The sequence below is a fragment of the Rhodnius prolixus genome, unplaced genomic scaffold, assembly GCF_049639745.1.
Source record: "Rhodnius prolixus isolate KJV_2025 unplaced genomic scaffold, Rpr scaffold_6, whole genome shotgun sequence".
Lineage (NCBI taxonomy): Eukaryota > Metazoa > Arthropoda > Insecta > Hemiptera > Reduviidae > Rhodnius > Rhodnius prolixus.
In genome coordinates this window covers 41,606,667-41,619,896 of record NW_027411634.1, presented here as the reverse complement: position 1 = coordinate 41,619,896, position 13,230 = coordinate 41,606,667, and the positions used below count along the sequence as shown (strand labels likewise).

General features: G+C 35.2%; 1 protein-coding gene and 1 long non-coding RNA gene across 4 annotated transcripts in view; one reads left to right on the top strand and one right to left on the bottom strand.

Annotated features, from left to right (window-relative positions):
• LOC141460642 (uncharacterized) overlaps window positions 1-11,355 on the bottom strand; it is a 70,746-nt gene extending 59,391 nt beyond the window's left edge. The window contains exon 1 of the long non-coding RNA XR_012462265.1: window positions 11,221-11,355. This is a non-coding gene — a long non-coding RNA (uncharacterized lncRNA). The remainder of the gene's footprint in view (window positions 1-11,220) is intronic.
• Window positions 1-13,230, top strand: part of jing (AE binding protein 2 jing) — a 255,111-nt gene that overhangs the window by 208,190 nt on the left and 33,691 nt on the right. Inside the window, exon 1 of one of the 3 annotated variants that reach the window (XM_074140826.1) lies at window positions 10,741-11,080. The exons of the other annotated variants lie outside the window; for them this stretch is intronic. Within the exon in view, the coding sequence (XP_073996927.1) occupies window positions 11,049-11,080 (32 nt within the window). The 5' untranslated portion in view covers window positions 10,741-11,048. Of the gene's footprint in view, window positions 1-10,740; window positions 11,081-13,230 lie in introns of those variants that run through there. 3 annotated transcript variants of the gene reach the window in all.

Sequence of the window (13,230 nt, the reverse complement as noted above, 5' to 3'; positions counted from 1 at the left end):
TCCCTCCAGCCATATATATATATTCATTCAATGGCACGCTTGGAACACTTTAAAAAAGACTCTTGTGCAGTTCTAATAGAACTATGCAATAGTGCAACAGAGATCTGTCCATCTCTCTCTAGCATGGCTTCTCCTGCGTGTGTGTGAGCGAGATAGAAGAGTGTTCGGCCTTGCAGCAGCCAAGGATGCACCTAATCAGTAAATAGCGTTTTGTTTTATGCAATTATGTGTGTGTTTGCACTCACACGGCCAGTTGTCCTTATGCACTTCCGGGATTGCATGTTTTCTCACGTAGGCACCTTCCAATGTCTCTCTCTCTCTTCCTCGTTCACACCGTGTGTGCAGTTTAATACATTCACTTAATTGCAGAAGGAGAAAAGAAAGAAGCAAAAAAAAAAAGGTAAACTAGCATGCAATGAATGCAGTTTAGTAGAGTGCAGTCTGTCGAGGACATCAAAGCCTTCCGTTCTTCTTGTGACTTTGCACCTTTTTCACCGCAGTTAGAAGCTTTAAATGCGACATCCAATAATGCATTACGTTCACAGCGAACTCTCCTTGGTTCAGTAACTGTGGGGTCCCCGAGTTTGGATGGATTTTTTTCAGTTTATCCCTCGGGTTTTAGGGGGTCCCCAAAATGCGTAATCATTCCTTACTATTCCTTGCCAGTTTTATTTATCTCCAGCAGACGTGAAGGTTTTGTTCTTAATAAGACAATCAGAAGTGCGCCTATTGGACAATCTTCCAGTAAAGCTCAATTTTCACAAAAAAAAAAAATGGCTTCAAGGATCTTTCTTTAAAACTTCTAGCGCATTTACCAATCTAAGTGCCTACTACTTTTATTGGGAACCTTTTCCTGCGAAAAGTCGAAAAAGAGCAATTACGGCTTAAGGGTTACTTTAAACCCCAAAGTACCGTATTTAAAGGAAATTCCACAGCCGGAATTCAGTATCTCTTTGCTGACTGATCACTTATCGCGATTTGTTCCATCGGCTATCATCCGTCGTAAGTTGGTGCAGCTCTACCGAAAGAACTATTCACTTTTTTAATTTCTCAATTGTAGCTAGAATTGTCTCTAAATTCTTATTTACTTAGCATTAAACTTTTATTTGAATAGTAGAGTAAGTAAAGTAACGCCTATTTTTTCAGGAGGGCTTTACGTCCAAACTATCAATTAGGTGTCGTGGACGGAGGTGACTAGCAAACATACTACATACTTTACTATAAATTCCTCATATTAACCATTAAACAAAATCCAAGGTCTAGACTAGTAGCGCAATACATCTTAGCTTTGCGGGTCTAGCCTATAACCGCCTAACATACTTTACTATAAATTTCTCATATTAACCATTAAATAAAACCCAAGGCCTAGCTAGACTAGTACCGCAATACATCTTAGCTTTGCGGGTCTAGCCTATAACCGCCTAACATACTTTACTATAAATTTCCCATATTAACCATTAAATAAAATCCAAGGCCTAGACCCCGGGAATCGAACCCACTAAACCAACAATACATCTTAGCTGTGCGGGTCTAGTATCATAACCGCTCGGCTATAGTGGTGTGCCTACATTCAGTGGATTTTTTTTTTTTTTAAGTTCTTAGAAAAATTTTTGTTCTCTAAAAATGGCCCCCTTAAAGTGAATACGTGCGATATTGGAGTCGATATTAATAAACATTGTAAGTTTCAATACAGTTCAATTACGTGTGCTTTTAAATTAATTTTTATCTATTAGTGTAGAAATGCCAAAATGTGCACGATCAGTATTCTCGGAGAAATTTTAATGGAATGAGTCATAGAAAGTAATAAATAGTTGACGATTCAGTCACCCTAGAGATTTTTGGTACAGCTCATCGTATAAACAAACGTCTGCAACACTTTAGCTATGTTCGTAGATCTTCTAGCCTTGCAATAAAAAAAGAAAAGAATATTTGGGCTGAGTAGAGTGCGCGTGTTGTGAGTTATGGATGCTGAGGTCGGCAGATGGAGCGTGTCCTTGGCCAGTGTTGTGTCTCCGCTGCAGCCTGCTCCGTCGGATCATCACCTTGGAGGCCGGCGAACCGCTCGCTGCGCCCCCACCCTGCCTACTGCATTTCTGCACACTCGCACACAAAGATAGATTATTCTTGCTAAATAAAACTGTGGCGCAGAGTTGCAATGTATACACACCACGACCTACCGCAATACACAGAATACGGCACTCTTTTCCTCCCCCACCCTAAGTTCGCTTGTGGAGGAAATTATTTTTATAGTGTCGCCCGGTCACCACTGCCTTGTTGATTACTATCTCCACTTCTACCCAACACTTCTCCTGTCCACTGTAACCTGCAGTTGTGTAAACTTCTCTCCCACGACTGACTTCATGTAAATAAAGTGATTTATTACTGAAAGTGACTAGATATCACGATTTACTCGGACTGTTCCAAATTGTTAAAACTATTTCGATTGACCGGATGTTGTACATTAAATAGTTTTCCAACTATTCTAGTGCGAGAGATTTTCACCAAAATATCACTTGACCAAAAGAAAAGTAGTTTCCAGAGAAAATGGCGGTTCCCGAACCGGAAGTTGCACTTTATAAAAGGAAGGTTTCATATTTTTAAGGTTTACTCGTTATTAATTTGGCATGTCCTGGCACTTTCGTTGACATTCGGCTCATCCTTGGACGTCATCAATAAGTGGCAATCACAATTTGCGGTGTTGTCGGATAGAGTGCGGAGTGCTTTTCGGGAGGAGTCTGTGAGAAGGGCCAGAATGACGGAGCGTTTCCTTCTTTACAGCACCACTAATGGAGGATATAGAAGATTGCAGTTCGCTTTTTGGTCATTTAGCAAAAGCCAAATTAAATTTCACACACCTGGCTCTTTAAAATTACTTTATTAGTTTATTAAAATTAGTATATTAGTTATTAAAATTAGTAGATCTATCACTTTTTAAAGTAATCGCCTATTTTTTCAGAAGGGGCTTTACGTCCAACTACCAATTAGGTGTCGTGGACGGAGGCGACTAGCAAACATACTTTACTATAAATTTCTCATATTATATTAACCATTAAATAAAATCCAAGGCCTAGACCCCGGGAATCGAACTCACTAAACCAACAATACATCTTAGCTTCGCAGGTCTTCTATCACTTTTTATTTCAGTCATTTCTCTAGGAAAATTCGATTTTTGTGCAGTTTCACGTAATGCCCTGTAGTAAGAAGTAAGAAGTAATGCCCCATAGTAAGAAGTATGTCACTAAAAAGAACTGAGTATGAAGAAAATTGATAAAATAAAGGGGAGTTTCCACACTGCCATTGTTTTTGAAAAGTTGAATTTCCATTTTAAAGGAAATCGGCTAATCGGAAGTGCCATTGACCGGGTATAAGTTAAAGGGGGTCAGTTTAGTAGTGGGAGGAAGTCGTGTGAGTCTCCACACCAGATTATTTATTTTTTTAGCTTGGAATTCGATGGACATAAGTTGATCGGCCTATAGCAGATGTGACTTACTCGATTATGGAGCATTCTGCGCATACCGCGACAATAAATAAGGTATGGATATTTAGAAATGAACTATACAGCGACATGCTGCCGAGAATGGCAGCCGACTAACTAGCTGGCTGGCTGAGCCGATCCAGAGTAATAGGGTAAGACCAGAAGACCTGCTATCGCAGAATTATTCCGGACCTTGCGGTGTGCGAAGAAGAAGTTAGCTGTGAGAGTAGAAGATCTGTGGTTGTTAGAAGGAGGAAGTTTGTTGACCCCAGGGTGGCTAGAGACCCTACTGCGCGGCCAACCGCGGCCTCCACCCCCTCCCCTCCCACCGTACAGCACGCACACTTGGAATAGTTAGTAGTCAGTTCTACCACCACGACTTTTAACTTGCGACTATTCTAATGGCACTGGTCCACACAACTCCCGCTCCGGCTCTGCATCCACCGGCCATGCACAACTCTCAGCTGGTTTGTTTACATTCGTACATCTGTGCTATTCTTGCAAGTACATTGCCATCTACTCCGCACCAATCATGGGACTTTAGTTTGCTAGCACCAGCAGCTACAAATCATCAGTCATCTTCATCTCGCTTTAGTAGGTCACCGAAACAACTCCGTGTTTTTACTCTACTTCTTCCTGGCTCCCTGTAGTCGTGCAGTACTTTTCAAGTTGGAGTTTTTTGCCCGAAGAGAGAGGACAAAGTCGCAGCCATATTAGACGAAACAAATTTGGTTGTGAACAACACGTTCTTTTCCGTCCGCACTACACGTCATTAAATAACCTCATCAGTTAATTCAGTAAAGTAAAACTTCCGGCCAGCTGAGTTGCACAGGTACCTTACACACAAGAGGCACATTAGAGGCATGCTGAACTACCACTTGTGCCCATAACCGAATTCCCCTACTGCATATTACAAAATATGCAATGCGCAAAACAGCCATTTTTATAGACAACTCCCTCCTCTTCCTCCTCTCACCCACAAAAAAACTACAGTTTCTCTACAGTGTAAACAAAGGAGGTTATTTAGGCCAGGTTACTCTGCCGAAGTGAGGTACTAAGACTGGTTTTTCTTGGGATTACTTTTATCTCTTATTAAATTTAATATTAGAAACATGTTACTTTAATAGCAGGACACATACTTCAAAACGCTTATTTATGTTTCGTATTATATACGTACAATATTTTATATACGTAAGAACTCCCTTTGAAGTTAGAACAAGAAGTAACTAAGAAATTTGAAAATATAACTGAAGTAAGGTGAAATTCCATAGATTTTAACTATTTCTTATTCCAAATAATAAAAAATAATACCAACAAACCAAACTTACGAAATTCAAATTCAAAACATGTCAGCTGGGTTGAGCGTGCTGCTGCTTAGTGGCGAGCTGGCTAAATAGTATCCATAAAAGTCACAACCAGATCCCAGCTGACTTCAATTCAAGACTGTTGCTTACTTACATTCTCCATTTTGATTTTGATGACTATAGTCGTCCAATAAAATTCAATGATTCCCATTGTAATACGATACGATAACAGAAGATCGATTAAACTGTTTCTTGCAATATTTACTTCTATTGTATATACTGAGATTTTACTAAATTATTCAAAACGATTTAATTTTACCACTGCTATCGATTGTAAACAAACATTTACCGCCATCGAATTAATTATTCAAGTTAGATTATTGATTTCCGGCCAGTCCTAGACAGTTCAGATTGTTTACGTATTGAATTTTTAACCGTTCACATGACTTTTTAATGCTTAGAAAAAATAAAAATAAATACAAGAGAACAAAAAACAAACAAATTTCTGACTGAATAGAAATATAAAGGTTTGAAATTTGTACGAAATACAAACACTCAAAACTTTAACCTTCTATATCTCGCCAACTATTATCACTAAAACATTGTGATTTATACCAGTTTTAGAGGAAACTATTCTCTACAATTGGATAAAGAAATATTGAATTCTGATCAATAGGAACAGAAATATAAAGGTTTGAAATTTGAACGAAATACAAACACTCAAAATTTTAACCTTCAATATCTCGCCAACTATTACCACTGAAACATTGTGATTGATACCAGTTATAGAGTAAACTGTTCTCTACTATTGGGTAAAGAAATATTGAATTCTGATCAGTAGGAACAGAAATATAAAGGTTTGAAATTTGAACGAAATACAAACACTCAAAATTTTAACCTTCTATATCTCGTTAACTATTATCACTAAAACATTGTGATTTATACCAGTTATAGAGGAAACTATTCTCTACAATTAGGTAAAGAAATCATTGGATTCTGATCAATAGGAATAGAAATATAAAGGTTTGAATTTTGAACGAAATACAAACACTCAAAATTTTAACCTTCTATATCTCGCCAACTATTATCAATAAAACATTGTGATTTATACCAGTTATAGAGGAAACTATTCTCTACAATTGGGTAAAGAAATCATTAAATTCTGATCAATAGGAATAGAAATATAAAGGTTTGAATTTTGAACGAAATACAAACACTCAAAATTTTAACCTTCTATATCTCGCCAACTATTATCAATAAAACATTGTGATTTATACCAGTTATAGAGTAAACAGTTCTCTACAATTGGGTAAAGAAATCATTGAATTCTGATCAATAGGAGTAGAAATATAAATGTTTGAAATTTGAACGAAATACAAACACTCAAAATTTTAACCTTCTATATCTCGCCAACTATTATCACTAAAACATTGTGATTTATACCAGTTATAGAGTAAACTGTTCTCTACAATTGGGTAAAGAAATATTGAATTCCGATCAATAGGAATAGAAATATAAAGGTTTGAAATTTGAACGAAATACAAACACTCAAAATTTTAACCTTCTATATCTCGCCAACTATTATCAATAAAACATTGTGATTTATACCAGTTATAGAGGAAACTATTCTTTACAATTGGGTAAAGAAATCATTGAATTCTGATCAATAGGAATAGAAATATAAAGGTTTGAAATTTGAACGAAATACAAACACTCAAAATTTTAACCTTCTATATCTCGCCAACTATTATCACTAAAACATTGCGATTTATACCAGTTATAGAGCTAACTGTTTCTCTACAATTGGCTAAAGAATACATTAAAATTGGAACAGTAGGAAGAGAGATATAGAGGTTTGAAATTTGAACGAAATATAAACACTCAAAACTTTAACCTTCTATATCTCGCTAACTATTATCACTAAAACATTGTGGTTTATACCAGTTATAGAGTAAACTATTCTCTACAATTGGGTAAAGAAATATTGAATTCTGATCAATAGGAACAGAAATATAAAGGTTTGAATTTTGAACGAAATACAAACACTCAAAACTTGAACCTTCTATATCTCGCCAACTATTATCACTAAAACATTGCGATTTATACCAGTTATAGAGCTAACTGTTTCTCTACAATTGGCTAATGAATACATTAAAATTGGAACAGTAGGAAGAGAGATATAGAGGTTTGAAATTTGAACGAAATATAAACACTCAAAACTTTAACCTTCTATATCTCGCTAACTATTATCACTAAAACATTGTGGTTTATACCAGTTATAGAGTAAACTGTTCTCTACAATTGGGTAAAGAAATCATTGAATTCTGATCAATAGGAATAGAAATATAAAGGTTTGAAATTTGAACGAAATACAAACACTCAAAACTTTAACCTTCTATATCTCGCTAACTATTATCACTAAAACATTGTGATTTATACCAGTTATAGAGGAAACTATTCTCTACAATTGGGTAAAGAAATCTTTGAATTCTGATCAATAGGAATAGAAATATAAAGGTTTGAAATTTGAACGAAATACAAACACTCAAAATTTTAATTTTCTATATCTCGCCAACTATTATCAATAAAACATTGTGATTTATACCAGTTATAGAGTAAACTGTTCTCTACAATTGGGTAAAGAAATCTTTGAATTCTGATCAATAGGAATAGAAATATAAAGGTTTGAAATTTGAACGAAATACAAACACTCAAAATTTTAATTTTCTATATCTCGCCAACTATTATCAATAAAACATTGTGATTTATACCAGTTATAGAGGAAACTATTCTCTACAATTGGGTAAAGAAATCTTTGAATTCTGATCAATAGGAATAGAAATATAAAGGTTTGAAATTTGAACGAAATATAAACACTCAAAACTTTAACCTTCTATATCTCGCTAACTATTATCACTAAAACATTGTGGTTTATACCAGTTATAGAGTAAACTGTTCTCTACAATTGGGTAAAGAAATCTTTGAATTCTGATCAATAGGAATAGAAATATAAAGGTTTGAAATTTGAACGAAATACAAACACTCAAAATTTTAATTTTCTATATCTCGCCAACTATTATCAATAAAACATTGTGATTTATACCAGTTATAGAGGAAACTATTCTCTACAATTGGGTAAAGAAATCTTTGAATTCTGATCAATAGGAATAGAAATATAAAGGTTTGAAATTTGAACGAAATATAAACACTCAAAACTTTAACCTTCTATATCTCGCTAACTATTATCACTAAAACATTGTGGTTTATACCAGTTATAGAGTAAACTGTTCTCTACAATTGGGTAAAGAAATCATTGAATTCTGATCAATAGGAATAGAAATATAAAGGTTTGAAATTTGAACGAAATACAAACACTCAAAACTTTAACCTTCTATATCTCGCTAACTATTATCACTAAAACATTGTGATTTATACCAGTTATAGAGGAAACTATTCTCTACAATTGGGTAAAGAAATCTTTGAATTCTGATCAATAGGAATAGAAATATAAAGGTTTGAAATTTGAACGAAATACAAACACTCAAAATTTTAATTTTCTATATCTCGCCAACTATTATCAATAAAACATTGTGATTTATACCAGTTATAGAGCTAACTGTTTCTTTACAATTGGCTAATGAATACATTAAAATTGGAACAGTAGGAAGAGAGATATAGAGGTTTGAAATTTGAACGAAATATAAACACTCAAAACTTTAACCTTCTATATCTCGCTAACTATTATCACTAAAACATTGTGATTTATACCAGTTATAGAGTAAACTGTTCTCTACAATTGGGTAAAGAAATCATTGAATTCTGATCAATAGGAACAGAAATATAAAGGTTTGAATTTTGAACGAAATATAAACACTCAAAACTTTAACCTTCTATATCTCGCTAACTATTATCACTAAAACATTGTGATTTATACCAGTTATAGAGTAAACTGTTCTCTACAATTGGGTAAAGAAATAATTGCATTCTGATCAATAGGAATAGAAATATAAAGGTTTGAAATTTGAACGAAATATAAACACTTAAAACTTTAACCTTCTATATCTCGCTAACTATTATCACTAATACATTGTGATTTATACCAGTTATAGAGCTAACTGTTTCTCTACAATTGGCTAATGAATACATTAATATTGGAACAGTAGGAAGAGAGATATAGAGGTTTGAATTTTGAAGTTAAGCTTCTCCTTGAAGGGTTATGTCGGTGCCAATGTACAGTTTTCAAACTAGAAATTATACGTAGAAATTGAATATGATTAAACATTCTGAGTTTGAAAGAACGAACTAGCTGAAGCTGGAATTGTTGCAGAACAATAGAACCGAGCAATGGATGGACAGAGGAGTAAAGGATCTGTGCGCCAGTGTTCAGAGGCTCATATCACATTTCAACCAATTTACAAGCTCCCTGTAACCAAGCCACTTTTATTGATGTAAATGACAAGTGTAGAACGGAAGCCACTATTTAGGTTATATAGTTAAGTAACTGTAACTAGCCTGTATCGTTTCCGGATGAGCTAACAATATGCAGATGAAAAATGTATATTTACAGCGTGTGGGCGGGGCTAACTAATTGTTTCGTGGTTTGGCCACTTCCTGCCAAGCCTGGGGAAGACCGGGCTTATTTTTGTAAATCGATTCTTATTGATTCCCCACCGTATTTACTACAGTTGTACTCCAAGATCTGCTAGTCTGTAATGTTGCTTGGTGAGTATATATATACAAGCAAAGTGAGTACCTATCTCTGGACAAATCGTATGAGCAATTAAAAATATATAAACGGAAGTTAACTTCCACGGAAGAATAAATTATTCACCTAAAATCGACATGCAGTACTTTGAATTTTGCACTACTTTCCGCCAAAACCTTAGCGATACTTTTTGCACTTCTTAAACTTGAGTTAATTCACTGTTCTTCTAAATCCAATGATCGCCCATCCTTCAGTCGTAAACCTGATTCCTAACTTTGGAATATTCTTCCGAATTATTGTAACCATTGCAGAAAAACAAATTGATGAACAATAATATTAGCCAGTCTACTTACCGTCTTTTCCGGATTATCAAGGTCAAAGGTTAGTCCTGGATTTACCGCTGAAATTTTTACAGGAGCGTCAATATTATAAAAAAAAAAGAAAGGGAATTCTATCCAATTATGGGTATATTAGTGCAAATTAAAATTGGCCGTACTGTCGCCACTTCGCACACCGTCTAATTAATTGGCATAGTGATCCAGTTAGCACTGGCTTTGTAATGAAGTCAGCAATATATCGGACACAAACAAATTAGGACAGGTGTATGTCCGATGTAACATTAATGTGCATACATTAGCTCTTTCAGGTACGCACCTGGACATAGCTGGCCAGACCTTGACACCAAAATACATGCGGGCAGATCTCTCTGAAAAGTGTAGGCAATACGTTGGTCCAGCAGAAATTTTAGTTGCAATGAATCCTCCGGATCTTGTCCCTGCTAGTAGTTTTGAAATCTCGCAGAGATGGCAACAGCATACTAAGTTCAGATCGAGACTGATCGAGCCCATCACTGATTTTCAACATCATTTAACTTTCCTAAATAAGACACAGGGTCGTAGAATTTACTGATGTGGAATTTGAGAGGGAGGAAAGTCTACCCACGCCATCTTGTTATGGATAGACATTTCCTGTACTAAGTTTAAAAGGAAACTGTCGATAAAATCTCCCCAGACATCACCATCATCACTAACAGGTCAGCAAACAGGATACCGAGTCTTCGTAGGATGGCCCTTTTCTATCTTGTGACCAGGCGATCAGGAAGGTCATCAATGTTTTGCCTTTTTGGAAATATAGTTTGGGATTGATTGCGGATAAGCGGGACGCTTAAGAGTTGCATTGAGATTGGAATGGAAATTGGTGTATCAGGATTTGGCAAACAAATGCATCCTATTTTGAAAGCTCCTGTGACCCCCTATGGTCTCAATATTATCTGGTATTGTCCGACAGTCCCGTGTCTGCTACAATTTGACACTATCGCACGAACATAGTTAACCTTACGGGCAGGTTACAAAAAAAAAATCGAACTAAACTACCTTACAATCCTAAAGCTTACAAATTCAATCATATGACCAAGCAAATTAACACATGTTTCTTAATTATCAAAATATTGAAACTTCTACTTGAAGTTAATAATTGTGCGTATAAGAAAAAAAAAAATTATTTTTCGTTTTGAAACGAACTACAATATATTGTTTTGTCACAATCTTCACAGTTAACGAAGATTATGCCAGGTTTAAAACTTGAGAAGATCGTTAGGTAAACAGTAATATTTTTAAATAAATAATTACATCATGAATTACAGTCCATACATTTGACACAAACAGGCCTAGTAGAACTCTGAAACACAAGCTGCCCTAAACTGTGGTAGTACATAGAAATGAGTCATTATTACTTACATAAAGAGATGGCATCTACTTAAATTTTTTCCATTCTAATATTCACTTAAAACAAAACTCAAAAAAATACCATAATTTATTTTTCAAATCGTTTTCGATTTGCCTAATAATAAAACAATTAATTAATTTTAAAACTAACCCTACCAATTGATATAAATAAAACACTGATCCTAACCTACCTATCATGTAACCTTATTCGTTTAAAGTTCAGTCTACCCAGCAGTACCATCACTTAAAAACGATATAATCGTACATGACATTTGTTACCTGCACTATTTTTTTTATTTCTATCTCCCCTTACAGCTGCTGTTTACAAGTATTCTGTTTAAAAATTATGACTGACATTTTATTTATTATTGTGTTTTAATTATTCTAATTACGTACCATGATTATCACCTCACTTAATTGACTAAAATTACTTTTTGTACGGACTAAAAGAAAGAAGAATCTATTGCATGCGATGCGGGTAAAAATTTACCCAATTTTCATCTTCAAAAATCTAAAGGGGCACACTCACATGTCTTCCTCTAATAGCGCTTCATGTAAATAAATTGTCACTGTACTTGGAGTACATATTCCTTTACTAAGTAAAAAGTGTAAGATTCCTGCCTAATTTTGGTAAGACATATTTACGTTTTAGAACTGTACAGTATACTGAAATGGCACATTAGAGTTCAAATAGATTCTCTTAATTCTTTGACCTCTTTTTAAGACCAATCTGTGAATAGACATTACAAGTAAGTAGTGAAAGAAAATCAATAAAATCATTAGAACGCATTGTGTATGCACATGTTTAGTTTTGATACTTTATTTATGTCGCCTCCGGTAATCAAGTTTTAACGGGAATTCCTTGCAATTTTCTTGCAAAGATTTGCCAGTTTTTACAAAACTTTTTCTAACCAGTTTCTTCAACCTTACCTTAAATGCGAACAGTTGAAGTTACCGTATCCGTTTAGATGTACAATTTTTAGATTGAATTGATTATTTGCAGTTACCCAAAGCATCAATAAAACTAGCTTATTGCTGGCTTTCCTGCAGTCACTTAGTGGCTGAAATCGAAATCTTAGTAAATCGTTTGTTTTGTTGACAAGAAATGCCGAATTTCAGCTTGTTGTGATTTTTTTTCATTTTTGGGATATTTTGTTCGAAAATACAATGAATAATCAGAAGCTGCGTGTAGGGCCGATGTTGATTAAGGTTGCAAGATGCGTTGGAGTAAATAAGCTCTAAGGAGGCAGAAACCCTTGCTGCATACCCTTTGCAGTCCGTCACACGCACACTGGCTCACAGAAAGGGTCACCAAGCCCTTCCAATAAACCAATATGGCCGCCTTCACATTTAGCTTCAGCTTTGTATGTAGTGATTTTAAACAACACTTGCTTTAAAATGCCATTTCTTTCAGATTTTTGGCAAAGTTTTTTGTTTCAATTTGCTGTTTTTAATGATACCTATCGCTTCCAAGGCTGTTTTTAGTGATACCTGTAATCTGAACTGGATACGCTTCCAAGGCTTTTTTTAGTGATACCTATGAACTGAACTGGATTCGCTTCCAAGGCTGTTTTTAGTGATACCTATAATCTGAACTGGATACGCTTCCAAGGCTTTTTTTAGTGATACCTATGAACTGAACTGGATTCGCTTCCAAGGCTGTTTTTAATGATGCCTGTGAACCGAACTGGATTCGCTTCCAAGGCTTTTTTTAGTGATACCTATGAACTGAACTGGATTCGCTTCCAAGGCTGTTTTTAGTGATACCTATAATCTAAACTGGATACGCTTCCAAGGCTTTTTTTAGTGATACCTATGAACTGAACTGGATTCGCTTCCAAGGCTGTTTTTAATGATGCCTGTGAACCGAACTGGATTCGCTTCCAAGGCTTTTTTTAGTGATACCTATGAACTGAACTGGATTCGCTTTCAAGGCTGTTTTTAGTGATACCTATGAACTGAACTGGATTCGCTTCCAAGGCTTTTTTTAATGATACCTATGAACTGAACTGGATTCGCTTT